The sequence below is a fragment of the Corvus kubaryi genome, unplaced genomic scaffold (assembly GCF_017639235.1).
Source record: "Corvus kubaryi isolate FWS band 111438036 unplaced genomic scaffold, C.kubaryi_AGA036_p1.0 split1-37355, whole genome shotgun sequence".
In the NCBI taxonomy this organism is placed as follows: Eukaryota; Metazoa; Chordata; class Aves; order Passeriformes; family Corvidae; genus Corvus; species Corvus kubaryi.
The window spans coordinates 2,259,091-2,280,805 of NW_024582078.1; the positions used below are offsets into that span (position 1 = coordinate 2,259,091).

At 54.1% G+C, this 21,715-nt stretch overlaps 3 protein-coding genes across 7 annotated transcripts; 1 reads left to right on the forward strand and 2 right to left on the reverse strand.

The window, feature by feature from the left end:
* Positions 1–759: 759 nt before the first annotated feature.
* PIFO (primary cilia formation) lies at positions 760–19,173 on the reverse strand. Of its 3 annotated transcripts, none has more exons than XM_042013765.1 (6): positions 18,662–19,173; positions 6,071–6,213; positions 5,404–5,502; positions 5,135–5,268; positions 4,585–4,711; positions 760–2,467 (listed from the first exon to the last, which is right to left on the reverse strand). In XM_042013765.1, exons 1-6 carry the CDS (start codon positions 18,801–18,803, stop codon positions 2,441–2,443), a joined length of 672 nt encoding a protein of 223 aa, XP_041869699.1. In that variant the 5' UTR covers positions 18,804–19,173; the 3' UTR covers positions 760–2,440. The 3 variants fall into 3 exon arrangements, with proteins under 3 accessions (XP_041869699.1, XP_041869698.1, XP_041869701.1); XM_042013764.1 differs by lacking the exon at positions 760–2,467 and adding an exon at positions 4,019–4,169 and having other exon boundaries at positions 18,662–19,169; XM_042013767.1 differs by lacking the exons at positions 760–2,467; positions 18,662–19,173 and adding exons at positions 4,019–4,169; positions 6,536–6,829.
* LOC121657729 (acidic mammalian chitinase-like) lies at positions 6,919–10,179 on the reverse strand. 3 transcript variants are annotated; one of them, XM_042013756.1, is made up of 11 exons: positions 10,099–10,179; positions 9,621–9,650; positions 9,058–9,259; positions 8,775–8,831; positions 8,505–8,670; positions 8,290–8,414; positions 8,008–8,110; positions 7,736–7,921; positions 7,471–7,590; positions 7,234–7,375; positions 6,919–7,101 (listed from the first exon to the last, which is right to left on the reverse strand). In XM_042013756.1, the coding sequence occupies exons 1-10, from the start codon at positions 10,121–10,123 to the stop codon at positions 7,241–7,243; spliced, it is 1,149 nt and encodes a 382-aa protein (XP_041869690.1). In that variant the 5' UTR covers positions 10,124–10,179; the 3' UTR covers positions 6,919–7,101; positions 7,234–7,240. The 3 variants fall into 3 exon arrangements, with proteins under 3 accessions (XP_041869690.1, XP_041869692.1, XP_041869689.1); XM_042013758.1 differs by having other exon boundaries at positions 7,230–7,375; XM_042013755.1 differs by having other exon boundaries at positions 6,919–7,375.
* LOC121657723 (acidic mammalian chitinase-like) lies at positions 13,373–17,009 on the forward strand. The gene is made up of 11 exons (XM_042013745.1): positions 13,373–13,453; positions 13,902–13,931; positions 14,293–14,494; positions 14,702–14,758; positions 14,863–15,028; positions 15,119–15,243; positions 15,423–15,546; positions 15,666–15,851; positions 16,076–16,195; positions 16,285–16,426; positions 16,686–17,009. Exons 1-11 carry the CDS (start codon positions 13,429–13,431, stop codon positions 16,928–16,930), a joined length of 1,422 nt encoding a protein of 473 aa, XP_041869679.1. The 5' UTR covers positions 13,373–13,428; the 3' UTR covers positions 16,931–17,009.
* Positions 19,174–21,715: the final 2,542 nt, after the last annotated feature.

The window sequence follows — 21,715 nt, forward strand, 5'->3', positions numbered from 1 at the left end:
TTCAGCTTGGAATTCTGGCTCTGATTCCTGGGAAATGGGCAGAGTGGGTGGGAAATGGCAACTAAAATCATTGTGGTTCTTCGGCCTGGAAAACCTGGCTCTGTTTCCTGGGAAATGGGAAATGGATCTAAACACTGTCAGGGTTCTTGAGCTTAGGAAAACCTGGCTTTGTCCCTTGGGAAATGGGAACTGGATCTAAACATTGTCCTGGCTCTTCAGCTCCCTGCAGAGTTCAGTGCAGAACGAGGCTGGAGCAGGAGCTTTCAGTACATCCCGAATTTCAGTGTCAGGGAAGAGGGCTCTCCCTGGATCCCAGCTTCCCAAGGGATTTTCTTGTGTTAGAAACCAGGAGGCCTGGCCTTTAATGCAGCTCCTTGTGTGCTTGGCTGTTGATTATCCCTCCTGCCCACAGGTTCTGGGGCTCGAACTTGGAATCCTGGAATCCTTTGGGATGAGAGGGACCATAAAAATCTTATCCCATGGGCAGGGACACCTTCCCCTATCCCAGGGTGCTCCAGCCTGGCCTCAGACACTTCCAGGGATGGGGCAGCCACAGTTTCTGTGGGCAGAAGGATTTCTAAGCCTGACTTTGGTTTTTTATTCTTGTTTTTGACTGTGCCAGGATGATTCCGGACCCGAGAAGGAGAACACCTCAGTGCTGCAGCAGAACAGCTCCCTGGCAGGCAGCAGGAACGGGGAGGAGAACGTCATCGACAATCCCTACCTGCGGCCCGTGAAGAAACCCAAAATCCGCAGGAAGAAGTGAGGGGGGAGCTGGAATTCCTGTGGCTGCTCAGAGAACCACAGAGGAGGGGTGAGGAGCTGGAATTCCTGTGGCTGCTCAGAGAACCACAGAGGAGGGGTGAGGAGCTGGAATTCCTGTGGCTGCTCCGAGAACCACAGAGGAGGGGTGAGGAGAGGCAATGCAGCTGAGGAGGGATCTCTCTGCATGGTCAGCTCCACTCCCATCCTGCTTCCCAGGGCTCCCTCTTCCCTCTGCTCGCTGGGATGGTCCAGGAAAGCCACCTGGGAATTGTCTGGGGGACTTTGGTTTCCACGGTGGGGAGGATTCATTTTCTGAAGAGCTGGAGGACACAGGGCTTGGATTTGGAGCTGTGGGACACAGGGAATTTTCCTGCTCCCACTTCCCAGCAGAACACAAAGGCATCGTTGGTGTGTTGGTGCCTGGCAGGCTGGAAGAGGAACTTCCATCAACCCTTAAATCCAAGGAATGTGTATTAACAAAGAGAAAACTCCCAGGGAGGTTCTTCCTCTTGCATTCTTGGCCGGTGAAAGCAAACAAATCTTTTCTTTTGTAACCTGAAGGTGTTGGTAAAGGAGTGAAGTGTAAATACAGAGAGCTCCAAGGACATTTTATTCCCACCTTGCAGCTGCCCTGGGGACTGGAAACCTCTCAAGTGTGGTGGTGTTTACCCTGCCCTGCTCTGAGAGCATTTTCCTGTCACAGCTGCTTCGGGCTCCTTTGCAGTTCATTGTTGTTTTCCACACAGCTCAAATCCTTGGAGAGTTCCTGCCTTCCCTCCCGTTTCTTTGGAAGCTGGAAAATGGAACAAAGCTGCACTGATGGCAGCAGTGATCACACTTCTTGCATTTTGTCAGCTCTCAAATACGTGTTTTTATCAGCAGAAGTTGGGGTTTTTTCCCCCCTGCTTTATTTCACCCTTTTATTTCCTTTATTTTTATGGGAGTGTTGTCATTATTGGCTGGTTCTGGAGGGGTTTGCTTTCATTTTCCTTCAGCATTTTTTTTGGCAAAATATGAGTTAAATATCCTTGAGAAAAGACTCCTGTGGTTTGGTCCAACCTTCCAAGAATCCCAAGTTCACCTCCATGCAGTTAAAAGGATCCTCCCTCTTCCCCCATCACCAAGGGAGGAGGAAAATAAAAAGAAGCTCTTCATTTTCAATGAAAATGGAGATGTTCCTGCCAAAAAATCTGAAATTAAATCTCAGAAAACCCCCTCTGTGTGTGCCATTGTCACTTCTGCTGGTGCCTTGCTTGTACAGAATGACAAATGTACAGACACACCCTGTATATGTTTGTATATATCCAAAAGTTTTATCTTTTTTTAACTTTTTTTTGTTTCTTCAAGGAGAAAAATCCCTCGCTGGGTAGGGGAGGAAAAAAAAAAAAGTGGAATGAAAATTGTAATTTTTATGTTCATAATAAAAGAAATTTTATCTCCTACGAGCAAGGCTGAGTCCTTCACATTTCAGGAGTGGGAAAGTGCCTCACACATCATTTTTTTTCTGGTTAGAAAGAATTAAGTGGAGATGAACCACGGTGTCCACCAGGAATACAAAAGTGAAGCCTTCAACAGCCTAAAACCCCCAGTTTTTAGGACAAGAAAAATTCCAGGGAGCCTAATGTTGCTTCAAAATCTTGCACCAAAAAGGGACGGACAGCTGTGACTCCAAAAGTCAGGCTGGGAGCAGCTGCGAGAGCTCCTGAAAGTGAGAATTGGAAGAAAAAATGTTGGGTTTATGGCTAAAATTGGACTGCAGGTGAAATTTGCTACAGAAACAATAAATAAATAGAGGAAATTGGAAGAAGAGTGGAGCTGGAATTACACCCAGAGGGATTTTGCCTCTCCAGGGTCTCTGTGGGATTGGGATCGGACACATCCGTGGGAGGGTTTGGAAACAGAGAATTCTCAAAGGTCTGAGGGGGAAACAGCTGCCCCAACACCAGGAACTTTCTGTTTCAGGCCACATTTATTTTTGTGGCCAGATTCTCAGTTCAAGCATCTTTCTTGTTGGCTTGAGAATATTTTTGTGTCATCAGGGAGGGAGCCAAAATGCAAAAATCCACCTGGTGAGGCCTGGTGGGGCCCATCCCAACGCAGCCTCTTTCCCTCAGAAGTTTTCAGGGTGTTATTTTGGGCACAAAGACATTAAACACCCTCTGAGGGTACCAAAACCACCTCAATATTCCTGATTTTTCCTCAGGTTGTGGGGAAACCCCTTGGGCTGGCCTGGATATGATGAGAAAGTTGGTGGGGGGGAACAGCAGGAAAAGCTGAGGGGAAGATGGGGATGTTCATTCCTGGCGCTGAGAAAATGGAGCAGCTGCCCTTTGGCTGTGGTTATTTGGCTCCTTTCCTGCCTCAGGAAAAGCTGGATTTTGAGGGAAAAGTGAGGAAATCCATGGAAGGAGGGGGATGAGCTGAGGGGGGGACTTGGGGTCGTGGTTTCCAAGCCCCTCGCAGCTGCTCGCTCCCTCTCCAGAGGGATCATGGAGAGGGTTTTTATTTATTTCCAGCAGGATTTGGGAGAGACTTGTGAGGGGAAAAGCTGGAAAACTCGCAGGTTGAGACAAAGGTGATTTAATAGGGCAAGCAAAGGAAAACAAAGAGTTGATTCCCTGCTTCCCACAGGCACCTCCAGGAGAGCAAGGCCTCATCCAAGGCGGTCATGGAATGACTGGAAAAATCATGGAATGGTTTGGAGCCTGTGACTTGTGCAAATATCCCCCAATTCCTCCCCTTTCCCCCCCATTTCATATCCTGAGCAGGATGGAATATCCCTTCATTTGTGTCTCCCTCAAAACTTCCCAACTTCTCCCTCAGGAAAAGCAGGAAAGGCCCCAGTGCTGTGGAAGCAATGACCAAAAAATCCCAATATTAACCAAAATATCCCAATATTATTGACCCTGTGTTCAGCACAAATGCAAACTACAGCCTTATTCCAGACACCAGGAACGAAATCCCTCTGTTTGAAAAGATTTTATTTGGATTTTATTTTATTATTTTACTTTTGTTTATTTGGATTTTATTTCAGTTGATTATTTTCAATTTTTTAAAAAAATCTCTTCAATATATTTAAACCATATTAAAATATTTTAAGACCTCTTTAAACTATTTTAAAACAAATTCTGGAGTTAACTTCCTTCCCAAGTGGCTGGAATGGGGCTGGTTTTGCACTTGTGCTGAGCACGGGGTTGAAAATTTTGAGCTGTTTTTGTTACAGCTGAGCAGAGCTATTTTAAAACATTTAAAATATTTAAAATACTTGATTTATTAAGCTTGGTGGTGCAGGTGAGAGTTTCCAAAGGAAGGAGGTTGTGGCACAGTTGGAATCCTCAGCTGTGGTACAGCTTCAGGTAAGCTTGTCTGGCCTGATTTTTCTGGAATTTTTTATCCAGGGTCATCTAAAAAACACCAACTTTTCATTAATAACAACGAAAATGTTCCAGAAAAGGAAGGGATGAGACCTCGACCTGTGCTTTAAATGAGATTTTCTTTCCAGCAGAGCCACACGAGGCAGTGGAGGCCTCGCTTTGCTCCCTTCGGGAGTGGAAACTTCCAGAGGAAATTTCTGAATAAAAGGGATTTTTTTGGAAGGATTTTGCAAACAGGCATTTTCTGAGAGAAAATCACTTTGTCTCCTGTGGCCCAGGCAGGAAAGGATAACAAAGAACAGTGAAAATACAAACTGAAAAGGAAATTTCCTCTCTCAGAAGCAGGAGAGGATAACAAAACATGGCGAAAACGGGAAGTGAAAGGGAAATTTCCTTTTTCAGAAGCTTTGAGGCAGGAATATCAGCCCCTTATCCCCATCCTCACCTTCTGGATTTGCAGTTTCACCATCCTCTGGGGTAGTGCTGCCACTGTGGCCCAGTCTGGAGCCCCAAATTTCATCGGCCAAGTGACCCTTCTGGTTAAAGGCTGTTCTATGTTGTAAGTTCCAGGCCTAAAGCAAACAGGCACCAGATATCTCAGTTTTGGAGCTGGTTTTTGCTGGTTTGTAATTCCTGAATTTACCTCCGTGGTCAGCTAAAATACAATTATTCATTCACAGCAACAATAATGCCTCAGAAAAGGAAGATGTGAGGCAGCATCGAGAACCCTGACCTGGGTTTTGAAGCGATTTTTTGTTTTCAGCAGAGCCCCACGGGGCAGATCCATGGGAATTCCATGCTGTGGTGTCCTAGTCATCGTCCTAAGCTAAAGCCTAAAGCAGAGACAGCTTTTTGGAGACAAAAAGCCTTTTTTTGCAGCTAAAAAGCTTTGTTTGGAGATCAAAAGCTTTACGGAGAACTCCATCCCCACCTCCCATTTGTGCATTTCTCCCTGCTAGGATTCCTGCTTATTGTGAGAAAACGAGTTAAATTACCCAGGGTAAAATTTCTGATCTGGAATCCTGGCTGGGAATCGTGGTGTGCTGGAGAAAAAGGGAACACGGGCAGGCTGGCACCTCCTCTCATCCCTCGGGAAGGGCCGGTATGCACCAGGGCCGGGGGTCACCGTCTGCAGGGAAAAAAAAACCCCTCAGGATGGAGGATTTGGTGCCAAACATTCCCAGAGCAGCAGCCAGGTGGATGTCACAGCTTTGCCGGGGAATATTTTGGCTGCTTTCTCCTCCTTTTTTGGCCCTCTCCTTACCCGGGCACTCAGCTGGAAGCGCGGGGCTGTCCTGGCTCCCATCACGTATCCCCGGCTGCTCATGGGTCGGGTGCTCATGGAGGATTTGAGGATGTTCTTCTGCAATTGGAAACCCAAAATGATTTATTGATGTTTTAAAGACACCTTTTGCAGGGCAGAATTACCTCGGCAGCAAATGTTATTCCTATTAAAGTTATTCCTAATAATTCCACTAATTTCTCACTGCTGCAGAGCCTCAAGGACTGGTTGGGAAGAGAGATAATTCCTTTTTCCAGGTGGATGTGGGGACATCCTGCAGTGGGTTTGCAGGGCAGGAGTGCATGAGCAGCAGATGTTATTCCTACTACAATTATTCCTATTCATTCCCCTAATTTCTCATTCCTGCAGAGCCTCAAGGACTGGTTGGGAAGAGAGATAATTCCTTTTTCCAGGTGGATGTGGGGACATCCTGCAGTGGGTTTGCAGGGCAGGAGTGCATGAGCAGCAGATATTCCTATTAATTCCCCTAATTTCTCACTGCTGCAGAGCCTCGAGGACTGGTTGGGAAAGGCGAGAATTCCTTTTCCCAGGTGGATGTGGGACATCCTGCAGTGGGTTTGCGGGGCAGCTGTGGCCCCCTTGCTCCTGTGCCTTCTGGGAAGGAGCCCAGAATGGAAGAACAACTCACCTCTGGCCCCAGGTAACAGCCCGGCCCCAGGAGAGGGTTTCCCCGCACCGCTGCCACCTCGATTCCCAGCCTGTCTGGGGCGTAGTAGTAGGGGAACATTTTCCGTTCTTGGGTTGTCCCGAAGGAGATGCTCTTCTGCACGGCTGGGGGACGAGCAGAGGGAAAATGCCACCAGCGGGATGAACAAAACAGAGAGAGGAAAGAGAGAAAACAGTGACCACTTGCTGCTCCCTGCCTTCATCTCCCACTTGGGAACCTCCCTTGACCCTGGGTATTTGGGAGGGATCTGCCCTTCGGCTCTGCTTGATCCCTCCTGCCACAAGGGGCTGGTTTTCCCCAGCCTGAGCAAGGAATTGGGATCAGCCCCGTGGTGGGGAGGTCGCTGGGGAAGCCGATGCATCCGGGGAGGTGAAGGAGAAGAAAACACAGCCCCCTCTGAGTGCCCCCAGCTCGCCCAGCTCTCACCTTTTGGGTCCTGCCCCGCTGCCATCCTGCCGTGCCTGATCTTTCCGGGATGGGCTCTGCGTGCTCCAGTTGTTATAGCCATGGAGCAGGGGGATGGCAGCCCATGGAGGGAGCAGGAGAAAGCTGAGGATTCACATTTCCCTGTGGAATGTGCTGGGTTGGCTCAGGAGAGCAGCCTGGGATTGTGATGTCACAGCCTTGGGGATGTGACAACAGTTCCTCTCCCGGTTTCCAAGTGGCTGCCAGGGTAGGGCAGAAAAAAACCCCGGGGAAAATGCCAGGCTGGGATTAAATCCAAGCCCTTCCCCAAGCACAAGTGTGAACGTCCTGATAGAATCAGGAAGAACCGAAATATAAAGGATTGAATGAGTTGAAGCGGGAAGTGGTTGCTTTTGCAGAAAGCTTTATTTAATCATTCTTATTGTGTGCAGTTGGATCAGAGGATCAATGGGCTGGAACAACATCGGGATCTCCATGGCTGGTCCCCACCATCGGCACTGCAGCTCCTCCCACACCTTGAGCAGCTGCAGGGCTGTGAGGACAGCGCTGTGCAGAGCTCTTGCAGCCTGAAAAGAAAGCAGGATTTTCCTTGGGGAAGGGATGGTGTTTAAATGCCCCCCCCTCCCACGGTCCCACGGCGTTCCCAGCCCCGCGGCCTCTGGAGCCGGCAGAAGGGGCACGAAGCCCGGCTCACTCACGGTGCGGTCACAGCCCCAGGCCCTTCTTCAGCGTGGAGATCAGGGGGTATTTGCCCTCGTGGCAGAAGGTGCCGGTGAAGTCATCCAGGTCGATGGTCCAGACCATGGCCCCGCCAAAGTTGTTCTTCTTCAGCCAATCCACCTGTGGGGTGCCAAGGAGAAATCCCAGTGAGCCCCAGCAACTGATCCCACAGAAGGCTCCGGCCCCGTCCCAGCACAGCCCCGCTGCCCCCAGACCTTGAGGCCGAAGCTCTTGACGTTGTCGTAGCCGATCCATTCGCTGCCCTTGTAGGCGTAGGGCACGTCCTGGGGTTCATCCCAAGCCTGGGTGGCTCCAGAGTTCAGGAAGGTGCAGATCTGGGAAAAAGGGCAGAGCAGGACAATCAGCGAGGGGCTGCGGAAAGGGCAGTGGGAACGTGGGCCGGGTTAGGAGTTCCGTGCTGGGAAGTCCCAGCAGTGTCCGTGCTGCCCTTGCAGCGCTGGGGGCGAGTCCCACACGCACCTCGTAGTAAGCCAAGAGCCCGGCCTCCCTGGTGTAGGGTCCCGCAGGACCAGGGCCGGAGGTTGGGGCCTCGATGCCGGTGTTGGATGGGTTCTGCAGGGTGAAGGTTTTCCCGTAGGTTGGGAATCCCACCAGGAGCTTCTGAGCTGGGGCGCCATTGTTCTTCCAGTAGTTCATGGCGTATTCCTGCAGAAGCCAGCACGGGTCAGGGCTGGGCCGGGATGGGCTGGCAGGAAGAGGAGCCCTGGGCCAGAGGCCCCAAAGGCACTCACAACACTGAGGGTGCCGCTACTGAACAGGGGGCTGTTCTCGCCCGTGGAGCCGTCCCAGGGCCCGTGGAAGTCGTAGGTCATCACGTGGATGTAATCCAGGTACCTGTGGGGAGCAGGGGCTGTGTCCTGACCCGAGGCACCAGAGCTCTGGGTGCCCACTCACCCCCCAGCCCCGGCCACGGCCCCTCCTGCTGCACATGGGGCTCCCTCAGGGGCTCTCTGGAGCTTTCCCTTGCAGGAACCTACCCCAGTCCCACCCATGAGCCCAGGTTTGCCACTCACTTGCCCAGCTCAGCAATCTCGTAGCCAGCCTGGATGGTGGAAAGTCCTCCGGCCACAGCGGCGGTGACCATGAGCCGGGGCCGGCTGGTCTGTTTGGCTTCCTGCTCGAAGGCTGCCAGCAGTTCCTGAGGGATCCCAGGGACAGGAATCACCTGGGGGCTCTGGGATGGGGCTTTGCAGCCGCCCAGGGCTCACAGGCCTGGAGCCAAGCCCACCTTAACCAGGACGGTGAAGAGACCCTTGTCCTGGGCTGGGCTGCCCCTGGAGCCGGGGTATTCCCAGTCCAGGTCCAGCCCGTCGAATCCGTACTGGCGCAGGAACCTGACCACGGAGTTGATGAAGGTCTGGCGGTTCTGGGGTGTGGAAACCATGGTGGTGAACCTGGGCAAGCAGAGCGGGACAGAGATGGGGTTGGGTTGGAGCCCCTTCCTCCTCTCCTTTCTTTTCCACGCTGCTTTTTAGGGCAGGACATGGTTTGCACTCACTTGGCTGTGCCAAAATTCCATCCTCCAATGGCCAGCAGGGTCTTCAGGTCTTTGTTCCTGAAAGGGAAGAGGCAGGAACCGGAGTCCTTGCAAGTCCACAGCGCTCAGAACTGCTGTCCCTGAGCTCAGGGGACCGGGCTGTCACCTTGCCCCGCCCTGTCCGTGTCTCTGTCCCTCTTCTCTCAGCATCCCTCACCCAGAATCGCTGCCACCGTGCAGACACTGAAGCACAGGTCAGGACTGGGAGGGAGCAGCAGCCCTGCCCAAGGCTGCCAGCACTCACTGGTTCTTGAGGCCGTTGAAGGACTTGTACAGGGTCTCATCGTTCCACTCGTAGGTGGTGATCTCGTTGTTGTTCATGCCGGCGAAGGCGTAGATCAGGTGGTTGCACAGGCAAGGGTCAACATTTTCGGGGGTGTACTTGCCCAGGCCAGGCCTGTACTGGGCCCAGTTGGTGAAGTAACAGGTCAGCACATAGGCAGTGCCTGCGGGGAGACACAGGGCATGGAGGGGCCTGCAGCGCCCTGGGCACAGCCCGGCCCCTGCGGGCACAGCGGCCGCACGGAGCCGCGGGCAAGCAGCGGGCACAGGCTCCCTGTGCGGGCCAGGGGCTCAGGGAAAGGGCAGCAGGGCTGGCGATCCCTCGGACGCTGCCGGGCTCCCCGGGACAGCCCCGCAGCGGGCGCCTTCCTCCCCCGGCCCTGGGGACGGCTCGGTCCCGCAGCCTCTGGTGCCCTTCAGCTCCCGGCTCGGGGTCTGTGCCCCCGACGGGCCCTTCCTGCCCGGGAGGCAGCCGGGAGGCAGCCGGGAGCTCCGGGGCAGCTGCTGCAGGGAAGAAGCACCTACCGACGTGGGCGTTCAGCAGCAGGGCCAGGCCTGGCGGGGCACAAGGAAACAACAAAGAGGTCACTGCTTGCTCTTAGAAATGCAAAGGTCTTGTGCAAGACTCTGCTCCCAAGCTGAGGCAGAGGAGGTTTTCTACAGAAGAGGCTAAAATCTGTCAAATCATTTCAGGTAAAAGCATAGCAAAGGACCCAAGCAGGTGCCAAAGCAGTCATTTGACTTTCAGATTTATATTTCAAAGCCCATTTCAGTCCCGGCCTGCGATGGACTCTGTCCATGTTCAAAGCAGAACAGATCCCCAACAGCAGCAGCACTAAAGAATGGAAGCCTCCCTCCCAAAAGAAAATTGTGAAACCTTTGACAGAAAAGAGAGAGCAGCATTTTTATCCCTCCAACCCCCTGTACAGCAGCAGAGTGCCAGTGGCAGAGCCAGCAGCCCTGGGCAGGAAGGCAGAGAGCTGCAGTTTGCAGCAGCACTCACCGGTGAGCAGAGTGAGCTTGGCCATCTTGGACCAGGACTGATGTGCTCGGGCTCTCTCCCACTTTTATACCCTGCTCCTTCCTCTGCCAGTCTTACATCAACAGCGACGGACAAACATTACGAAACTTGGCAAAGATCCCCATTGCCAAATTGGACACCAGGACAATGGGCCTGAGCACCCCAGCTGGAGGGGTCACTGGTGTGGGGCTGTGCCATGTCCTGGTGCTGCAAGGGCAGATAAAGAGTGGGATTAGATTTCTGTGACTGTCCAAATGCTGATTTTAACAACAGCTTTGTGTCCCTGCTGGCGTCTGCGCAGGGAGTGATGGCTGAAGTGTGAGACCTTGCGCTGTCCTGGAGCCCTTCCAGAGATGGTGGCACTGCCAAACCCACACTCTGGGCTTTGCCAGGGCTGGGTGTCCTTGGTGGGACCGTCCCAAGGCAGGGCTGAGCGGGGCTCTGGCTCCCAGCACTGGGAATGCTGGAGGCTCTGGGATCTGGGCTCTCTTGCTGTGGGACAGAGGGACCTTGGTGGTCTGAGCTGTCTCTTGCCCACCCAGCTGAGGTGGGGTCTCTCAGGGAAGCAGAGGAAGTTTCTTTATTTCTTGGGGGTCAAACTCTACAAAGGAGGCCCCTGAAGATGGGGCAGGTTCATTTTCCTCTCACATTTATCCCCTCCTCTTCCTGCTCAGCTCTTTCCCAATCTGAGAAACCCCCATGTTGCCAAGCATTCCTGTTTCTCCTTAAGTGCAGCTCCGACAGCTGAATGCCTCAAAATCTCCTTTCCACATTTTTATTTCAGCTTCTGCCCAGGTGGAGACTCCACACTCTCACCCTGTGCGAGGAGACTGGGAATTTCTTCCCTTTCCCCCACTCAGGAGTGGGACACAGCGGGGACACGGCCGTGTCCCTGCACTGGGACGTTGTTTAATTCCTGCTGGGGTGACACCAAGGTGACTTTCCAGGAGGTCACAGCCTGGTATCAGATGCTGGCCAACCTGCAGATTAAAATGTGCCAGCCTGAGCCTTCAGGATTTCGTGCAGGCACAGGGTGGGATACGGCTGATAACAGGACAACATCCTCAAGGGGTATTTTTCCAGTGTTTTTCTTGCTTGATAAAGTCACAAGGTACAAATTCAACTGGAATAGATCTGGAAAATCCCACCCTCAGTGACCTCTGGAGCCTTTTCAGCTCTGTTATCCATGGAAGGTGTTTTGGTGTGGAAAGGAGAGCGTCTGGGACAGGCTCAAGGGCTCTTGTCCTCACAGGGGGGGTAACAAATGTGAGTCAGGCAAATTCTGGAGTTTTCCTTCAGGACTTTTCCTGCTTTTTTCTGTTCTGACAAAGCTGCTTAGCTGTGGGCACAAGAATTGGTCCTTGCTGAAAGAATTCCAGTTAAAAAGAGCAGACGGGGACCTTCCAGCTGTCCCAGTGCTGGATTGCAGAGAGATTCCACCACTCCGGGCTGTTCCTGCTGCATCTTCCCTCTGAAACTGCCATCCCACTGATTCCGTGGCTGTTGGGATTGAGTCCGTCTGTCCTTCCACTCTTTCCCAACAGCTCACGGAGAGCAGACCCTGATGTTTCCTGGTATCCAAGCTCAGCAGTGCCCAGGTGCTCCTTCCAGGATGATTCCTTAAACCTTCTCCTCCTTCTTGTCCTGGAGGTTTGGCAGATTTAGGGATGGCACCGGCACAGCCAGAGATGTGTCTGTCAGGAAAAATCCCCAAAATCTGCTGTTTTCCCCCAAAACCTTGGGCACCCCAGCCCAGCTGACCTCACTGTGCCTCAGCCATTCCTTCAGGGAGTTTGTTTGGCTCTCCCTGCCCTTGCTGGAGACACTTGGAATGTCACTGTGGAAAGCTCCACAGGGACAAGCGGGAAGGTCCCTGGAATGGCGCTGTGTCCTTTGGACATCATTGGGATCCTTATCGGGATGCAGGGATGCAGGTCTGGCCTCCTGGAACAGGGACACTGGAGCTGGCAGCTCCCAGAGGGATTTGTGCCGATGACAGGGAGGTCCTTGGGGTAGCTGAGATCCAGCTTGGGATTCCCACATGGAGCAAAGGCGCCGTTGGGTCTGGATGTGAGGAGCTGGATGAGTTTTCCAAGGAAAACTTTGGGAAAGCCAGGCCTGCTTTGGGCTGCTGGTCTGGTGCTCCTCAGTGCAGGCAGAGGAGTGACAACCGTCCCAGGGACAATCTGTTCCCAGGATGGATTTAGTTTTTTAGTGTGGAATGGCGTTCTTGGGAATTTTCCTGGGGGGAATTATCCCAAAAATGTCATCACGTGGATGTAATCCAGGTACCTGTGGGGAGCAGGGGCTGCGTCCTGACCCGAGGCACCAGAGCTCTGGGTGCCCGCTCACCCCCCAGCCCCAGCCACGGCCCCTCCTGCTGCACATGGGGCTCCCTCAGGGAATCTTTCACTTCAGCACTTCAGGAAACCCTTCAAATCCCAGCACAGGGAGCGATGGCTGAAGTGTGAGACCTTGCGCTGTCCTGGAGCCCTTCCAGAGATGGTGGCAGTGCCAAACCCAAGCTCTGGGCTTTGCCAGGGCTGGGTGTCCTTGGTGGGACCGTCCCAAGGCAGGGCTGAGCGGGGCTCTGGCTCCCAGCACTGGGAATGCTGGAGGCTCTGGGATCTGGGCTCGCTCGCTGTGGGACAGAGGGACCTTGGTGGTCTGAGCTGTCTCTTGCCCACCCAGCTGAGGTGGGGTCACATTATGGAAGCAGACAGGAGGAATCCCATCACTAAAAGAAAACCAAAACAGTTTTTACTGAGTCATTCTCCACCTGATAAAGAAAAGTTCTGTAAGAAACATTGGTTTTGTCATCTTCTTTCCCCAGTCTCCTGACACCCATGGTCACAAGAACAAGTGGGAGGACAACGCAGCAGAACCTGATTCTGATTCACTTTGTTTCCATCAACACAAGGAGACCCAACCCTTGTGCAAATCCTTTGTTTTGGCAGTGCCACCATCTCTGGAAGGGCTCCAGGACAGCGCAAGGTCTCACACTTCAGCCATCGCTCCCTGCGCAGTCGCCAGCGGGGACACAAAGCTGTTGTTAAGAACAGCATTTGGACAATCAAAGAAATCTAATCCCGTTCTTTATCTGCCCTTGCAGCACCAGGATGTGGCACAGCCCCACACCAGTGACCCCTCCAGCTGGGGTGCTCAGGCCCATTGTCCTGGTGTCTGATTTGGCGATGGGGATCTTTGCCAAGTTTCGTAATGTTTGTCCGTCGCTGTTGATGTAAGACTGGCAGAGGAAGGAGCAGGGTATAAAAGTGGGAGAGAGCCCGAGCACATCAGTCCTGGTCCAAGATGGCCAAGCTCACTCTGCTCACCGGTGAGTGCTGCTGCAAACTGCAGCTCTCTGCCTTCCTGCCCAGGGCTGCTGGCTCTGCCACTGGCACTCTGCTGCTGTACAGGGGGTTGGAGGGATAAAAATGCTGCTCTCTCTTTTCTGTCAAAGGTTTCACAATTTTCTTTTGGGAGGGAGACTTCCATTCTTTAGTGCTGCTGCTGTTGGGGATCTGTTCTGCTTTGAACATGGACAGAGTCCATCGCAGGCTGGGACTGAAATGGGCTTTGAAATATAAATCTGAAAGTCAAATGACTGCTTTGGCACCTGCTTGGGTCCTTTGCTATGCTTTTACCTGAAATGATTTGACAGATTTTAGCCTCTTCTGTAGAAAACCTCCTCTGCCTCAGCTTGGGAGCAGAGTCTTGCACAAGACCTTTGCATTTCTAAGAGCAAGCAGTGACCTCTTTGTTGTTTCCTTGTGCCCCGCCAGGCCTGGCCCTGCTGCTGAACGCCCACGTCGGTAGGTGCTTCTTCCCTGCAGCAGCTGCCCCGGAGCTCCCGGCTGCCTCCCGGCTGCCTCCCGGGCAGGAAGGGCCCGTCGGGGGCACAGACCCCGAGCCGGGAGCTGAAGGGCACCAGAGGCTGCGGGACCGAGCCGTCCCCAGGGCCGGGGGAGGAAGGCGCCCGCTGCGGGGCTGTCCCGGGGAGCCCGGCAGCGTCCGAGGGATCGCCAGCCCTGCTGCCCTTTCCCTGAGCCCCTGGCCTGCACAGGGAGCCTGTGCCCGCTGCTTGCCCGCGGCTCCGTGCGGCCGCTGTGCCCGCAGGGGCCGGGCTGTGCCCAGGGCGCTGCAGGCCCCTCCATGCCCTGTGTCTCCCCGCAGGCACTGCCTATGTGCTGACCTGTTACTTCACCAACTGGGCCCAGTACAGGCCTGGCGAGGGCAAATACACCCCTGAGAACATCGACCCCAACCTGTGCAACCACCTGATCTACGCCTTCGCCGGCATGAACAACAACGAGATCACCACCTACGAGTGGAACGATGAGACCCTGTACAAGTCCTTCAACGGCCTCAAGAACCAGTGAGTGCTGGCAGCCTCGGGCAGGGCTGCTGCTCCCTCTGGTGCTGGGCAGGGCAGGGGGACAGACCCGTCCCCTGAGCTCGGGGACAGTGGCTCCGGGCACTCCCTGTTGTCCCTTGGCCTTTCCCACCAAAAGGACCCGGCCTGCAAAGGCCACAGTGACACCAAAGCCTTGGGGTGACTCCGGTTCCTGTCCCCTCCTTGCAGGAACAGGAACCTGAAGACCCTGCTGGCCATTGGAGGATGGAATTTCGGCACAGAGAAGTGAGTTCAATCCAGCTCTTTCCAATAATGACTCCCAGGAAAGGGAGGGAGAGGAGGAAGAGGCTCCAACCCAACCCCATCTCTGTCCCGCTCTGCTTGCCCAGGTTCACCACCATGGTTTCCACACCCCAGAACCGCCAGACCTTCATCAACTCCGTGGTCAGGTTCCTGCGCCAGTACGGATTCGACGGGCTGGACCTGGACTGGGAATACCCCGGCTCCAGGGGCAGCCCAGCCCAGGACAAGGGTCTCTTCACCGTCCTGGTTAAGGTGGGCTTGGCTCCAGGCCTGTGAGCCCTGGGCGGCTGCAAAGCCCCATCCCAGAGCCCCCAGGTGATTCCTGTCCCTGGGATCCCTCAGGAACTGCTGGCAGCCTTCGAGCAGGAAGCCAAACAGACCAACCGGCCCCGGCTCATGGTCACCGCCGCTGTGGCTGCCGGACTTTCCACCATCCAGGCTGGCTACGAGATTGCTGAGATTGGCAAGTAAGTGGCAAACCTGGGCTCATGGGTGGGATTTGAAGGGTTTCCTGAAGTGCTGAAGTGAAAGAGTTCCCTGAGGGAGCCCCATGTGCAGCAGGAGGGGCCGTGGCCGGGGCTGGGGGGTGAGTGGGCACCCAGAGCTCTGGTGCCTCGGGTCAGGACACAGCCCCTGCTCCCCACAGGTACCTGGATTACATCCACGTGATGACCTACGACTTCCACGGCTCCTGGGAGAGGAACACTGGTGAGAACAGCCCCCTGTTTGCTGGCCCTGCTGACACTGGGGACTACAAATACTTCAACGTTGTGAGTGTTTTTGTGGGACGCTCACAACTCTCAGATCCCTCGTGGCTCCCCCGAGGAGGTTTTGAGGAATTCATCCTCCAAATCCCGGCAAAGACTTGAGCAGGACTGGTTTCTTGCAGGAATATGCCATGAATTATTGGAAGAGCAACGGTGCCCCAGCTGAGAAGCTCCTGGTGGGATTCCCAACCTATGGAAAGAGTTTCACCCTGCAGAACCCATCCGACACCTCCGTTGGAGCTCCAGCGTCCGGCCCTGGCCCAGCTGGGCCCTACACCAGGGAGGCCGGAACCCTGGCTTACTACGAGGTATGGATGTTCCCATCACATTCCTTTCCCAAATCATTTGAAGGAATTTATCAGGAAGCTCCCATGGAATTTTCAGACACCAAGCTGTCCATAGAATCGCTAGGAAAAAGTTAAATACTCAGGGGCCAGAGAAATGGCACAAAACCAGAGGATAAATCCAAGACAACGGGCAAGCCTGGGCTTTTCCCTTTCTGTGGATAACATTCCTGCTTCCTTCTCCCCAGATCTGCACCTTCCTGAGCTCTGGAGCCACCCAGGCTTGGGATGAACCCCAGGACGTGCCCTACGCCTACAAGGGCAGCGAATGGATCGGCTACGACAACGTCAAGAGCTTCGGCCTCAAGGTCTGGGGGCAGCGGGGCTGTGCTGGGACGGGGCCGGAGCCTTCTGTGGGATCAGTTGCTGGGGCTCACTGGGATTTTCCTCCCCACAGGTGGATTGGCTGAAGAAGAACAACTTTGGCGGGGCCATGGTCTGGGCCCTGGACATGGATGACTTCACCGGCACCTTCTGCCACGAGGGCAAATACCCCCTGATCTCCACGCTGAAGAAGGGCCTGGGGCTGGAGAGCGGCGGTGAGTGGCTCTGAGAGAGCGGGAGCAGCTCCTTGACGGAGACTCCCAAACTCCCTGTGAAGGGATGGGGAGGAATGAAACACTTCCAACCCTTTCCTGCCTGAATTCCAGACTCTGTTCCCCCTTCCTCCCATTTGAGGCTCCCACCACCACCAGCGGGAGCAGCTCCCTCATGGAGACTCCCAAGCTTCCTATGGGAGGGGTGGAACACCGGGAACACGAAAATAAACCTTCTGCTGCTTGAATTCTTGAATTCCAGACTGTGTTCCCCCCGCTGAGCCCCTGCCCCCCATCACCGAGGCTCCCACCACCACCACCACCAGCGGCGGCTCCAGCGGCTCCGGCGGCAGCGGCTTCTGCGCCGGGAAACCCAACGGGATCTACGCAGACCCCGACAACAAGAGGAACTTCTACAGCTGCGTGAACGGGCAGACCTTCGTGCAGAGCTGCGAGCAGGGGCTGGTCTTCGACCCCGTCTGCTCCTGCTGCAACTGGCCCCAGTGATCCCAACCCTTTTCCAGCCATCCCTCAGATCCAATTGTTGGCACCGCTGGTGATTAAATAAAGCTTTCTGTAAACAATCCTCCGTGGTTCGACTTCTTTTTTTCTGGCTGGTTTTCACCAGCTCTTGGCTCTCCGGGAATCCTGGAGTGAGTGGCTATTAGAATTCCCGACGGCAGGTGTCAATGTTGCCTGCTCTTCTTCCCAGCCCTGTGGGGCTGGAGGGATTTTCCAGGAGTCTTCCGGCAACATTTGGAGGAGCAAAGTGGTTGCAGGCCAGAAAGCTGAGTCGTTGTTCCTCTTTGTTCAGATCGAGATCTGTGGTGAAGAGGAATTTTTTTTGCAGTTTTGTATAGAAATGGAGCACTTTGGCCTTGCCATAGGTAAAAAAAAAACACGATAAAGGCAGTTGGTTTCTCCAGGGTTTTAAAGCCTGTGTAAGACATGGAATCATGGAATCCCAGCCTGGTTTGGGTTAGAAGGGGCCTTAAAGTTCATCCCATTCCATCCCCTGCCATGGGCAGGGACACCTTCCACCATCCCAGGTTGCTCCAACCTGGCCTTGGACACTTCCAGGGATCCAGGGGCAGCCACAGCTGCTCTGGGAAATCCATTCCAGGGCCTCCTCACCCTCACAGGGAAGAATTCCTTCCCAATATCCCATCTAACCCTGCCCTCCTTCACCCTAAGGCCATTCCCCCTTTTCCTGTCACTCCAGGCCCTTGTCCAAAGTCCCTCTCCAAGCCATGACTGGTTCAGGGTTAAAGAGAAATTATTCAACATTTCCATCCCAAACCTCACCCAACCCTGCCAGGACGCCTGCTAAGGCATCCATCCATTTATTTACCCGCCCAGGAATCCCATCCCCTACGGGAGAGCACCCCAGAGCCTTGGCAGAGATAAATCCATCCCTTCTGCCCCTCTCAAATGTCCCATCACGTCATCCCTGCGCGTGTCCGTCCTTCCCTGGGCGCACACGGAGCTGCTGGAAGAGGGGCGAGGAGCTGGCTGGAATGCTGGCAGGGCTGGCATCTGCTCAGCTGCCTCGGGAGAGGGATTTGGGAGCTGGCCTGGTCCAAATTTCTTCCTGTTCTTCCAAGCAGAACATTTGGGGTCGCCGCAGGATGGAGGTCGCAGCTGCCGTGAGATCCATCCTGCGGGAAGCCCTGGATGAAGGCCCAGCATCGTTACCGGAGGTGCAGCACAGAATCCCAGAATCCCTGAGGCTGGAACAGCCCCCCAGGACCATCGAGTCCAAGCTGTGCCTGATCCCCACCTTGTCACCAGCCCAGGAGTGCCTTGGACACCTCCGGGAGTTCCTTGGACACCTCCAGGGATGGGGATTCCACACAGTCTCTCCAGGAGCACAGCAAATATCTGGCAGCTGCTTTGGGTCAGATTCATGGCAAGAAAACTCCTCAAATTCCCTCCTCCCAAAGGTCTTGGTCAGGAGATCCACGAAGTTCCGGGCATTCCTCGTGTTCGGGCCAGCCAGGAACGCTCCTCTCTCCCCGAGTCCCATGAGCTCCGTGGAAAGGGCTCCATTTTCCAGCTCTTTCCCCCAATCCCGACTCCCCATTCCTCTGTTCCCACCTTCCCCTGGCGTTTGATTTCCCTTCTCTCCACAGCTCATGCAAGAGGCGCTGATGTTCAGACACCAGCCCTCCCCTGCTCCCGGGGAGGATTCCTGCCTCCCTTCCTCCCTCATTCCCAGAAATGCCAGCTCTGACTCACCCTGCTTACGAAATCCTGCAGCCATTCCCCCCCGCTGCCGCTTCTCCAGCGTGCTCTGCTCACCTCTCGTCCCCAGGGATGTTTCGGGAGGACTCAGAAGAGTTTTTCCACGAGGATTCCATGCGGCGCTGCCGTCTCCCATTGTCCATCCCTCCCTTCCAGCGCATCTTCCATCGTTCCTCGTCCCCCCCCCCGGCGCTCAGCTGCTGCCATCAGGCTCTGTAAACAAATCGCGAGCCTCTGCGAGGTTGCGAAACGCCTCCCACTCGATTTCTGACCGTCCTGTTCCCCAAATAACCCTGACTCTGCTCTGCTGGCATCTCCCTGACGTTCCCTGGAGCTCGGCATCGTCTTCCCCTGTGCCGGTGAGCTCCGGGCAGCTCCGTGCGCCTGGGAATGGGCTGCAGATCCTTCCACCTATCCCAAAATCAATCCCGACGTTATTTCCGGCTTTTCCAAGCCTTCAGACACATTCCCAAATCCCTTCCCTGCACATAAACGTATCCACGCTCAGCACAGGTGGGAAAAAGAACTCCAGAAATGCTGGATACACAGGAACGAGCGGGCTCACGGGTGTTGTTTTGGCTCAGGAAATATCTCATGGATAATCGGAGCTTTGTTTCAGCCACTCTGGATTTTCCTTGATTTTTTTTTTTTTTTTTTAATGGGCCTTATGTGGCATGAATTTGTATTTATTTGTTTATTTGTTTGTTTACTATAGCCTGATCTTTTAAAGATTGGATTTATTAAAGCATGTAATCTCCCCAAATCCATTTAGGATTGGTAACACATCTCCCGGCCCGAGCTGATATCAGCTGTTATTTAGGGGGAAAAAAAATATCAGCACCGGGCAGGTCCTGAACTCCTCCCAGCCAGGATTCCAAGTGGCAGCTCCCAGCGTGGAGCAGGACCCGTTTTCCTCATCCATCCCCATCACCGGGGAAGCACCAGATGTTCTGAACTGGGAGCTGAGACAAACTGGGAGAGCTGAGGGTTAATCCATCCCCCAACACAGGGATGTGGGGACAACATCCTGCATTTCATCCTGGGGGGTTTTTTTTGGAGCTTTAGACCTCGCCAGGACCTCAGGAAGTGCCTCCCTTGTCCCCCTGAACCCTTCTGAGGATGCTCTGCCCCCACAGCCCCATCCCAGCTCATCTAATTACGGCCTAAGCCCTCCTGGTGAGGCAACATCTGCCCATTCCCGATTAATCCGTGTTCCCGAGCTCCACAACCGGAGCCATCTGGGCAGGGAAGGCGGATGAGCTTCCCATGAAACATTTACAGCAACGTCGAGGCAACTGTTGCTGAGACAACCCAGCCCATCCCGTGTTTCCGACATCCAGGCTGCCAAAAAAAAACCCCGGGAAAATAAAACAGAGGGGTCTAAAAAATAAAGGGATCATCACATCTCCCCTTCCTGGGGTATGAACTCCTCCCGTTCCCATCCACAAATTCCTGCTGCGTTGAAAGAAAGGATTTGGAATCATTTAATGACATTTTGGGCTCTGCCTGAGCAACCAAATAGCCTTTAAATAAAACATTCCCTGCTGGAGCTGGTGCCCTTCAACCTGCTCGGGCTTAAAATAGCTCTGGAGTCAGGCTGAGCCCCCAGTTCAGCTTTCCTGAGCGGGGTTTAATGTGACCTTAATTCTGGGCTGGGGCGTTATCTCCGTCCCCACGCTGCAGCAGCCGCTCGGCCTTGCTTGGAAACAGCAAATTTCCCTTCCGAATCTTGCGGGATGGGGTTTATCTCCCATCCCTTTTTTCCCCACTCAAGGTTTATTTGGGATGGAATATCCCGTTCCCTCCCCAGTGGTGAGGTCAGCAGAGGGGGGAGAGCCTAAAAATCTGAATGAAAATTAAGGAATGAAGCCAGAAATTGGGAGTATTTCCAGGGGGAGGGTTGGGGATTATGGCTTTTGAGGGTGTGAGGAGTTTATGGGGCCACGAAATTCCACAGCTGTGCTCAGTATTGGGCTCCTCAAGACTTTGGGGAGAATGGAGCTGGAGAAGGATCTGGAAAGGATCCAAAGGCTCTTTTGGAAGAGCCTTTCCTCATGGATACAGGAGCTTCCTGTGCCAGGACCTTTGAGTCCCTTCCAACCCAGCCCTGTCTGGGATCCCTGGTGTCACCTGGAGCAGAGTCAGCAAAAAAAAACCTCTGGAATATTGCAGCCAGGAGAGAAAACCCCGGCAGGCCGAGGACTTGAAAGGAATAAAAGCAAAATTCCTCAAAGAAGCCGCCAATTACCCCGGCACTGCGGGCTGTGCTGGGAGCAGCGGGATCAGGGTGTGAATCTGGCTGGGATCAGGGGTTGTGGGAGTGGGGAAGCCGGGGAGAGGGAATTGCCCTGGGTTTTGTCTGTAATTCCTGGTTTTCACTGCTGGGCCTCTCCTGGAGCGTCCAGGGAAGCTCCAAGGGTTTGTAGGGGAGAGGAGGAAGTGGGAGTGGAAATTTTTGTATAATAATTTCTTGGATCAGCCAACATTTTCCCTCATGGATCGCACTCAGGGAAGGGGCTTCCTTTCTGTTTCCTGCTCCTTTATTTCACCCACAGGGCAGCGAACTCCCCGTGGTCCCACCCATAACGGGGACACGGAACAGGCCCTGTTTTCCCACCCACAATTCCCATTATCTGCCAGGGAAGTCCCAGACACCTGGGATTGGATCTCTCCCACTCCTTCCTCACTTCCAGGCTGGATTCAGCTCCCTCTTCCAGGCATCCCTGATGTTCTTGTCCTTTATTTCCTGCTCCTTTATTTCACCCACAGAGCAGCGAACCCCTCCTGGTCCCACCCATGACCAGGACACAGAACAGCCCCTGTTTTCCCACCCGCAATTCCCATTATCCGCCAGGAAAATCCCAAACACCTGGCATGGGATCTCTCCCACTCCTTCCTCACTTCCAGGCTGCATTCAGCCCCTTTTTTTCCCTATCCCCCCTTTCCCACCCTGGAATATTGAATGCACAGGCACACATGGGTGTTGTTTGGCAGAACCCCCGGCATTCCCGGGGCTCCAGAGGCTCTCCCAGTGCCGGAATCTCGGCG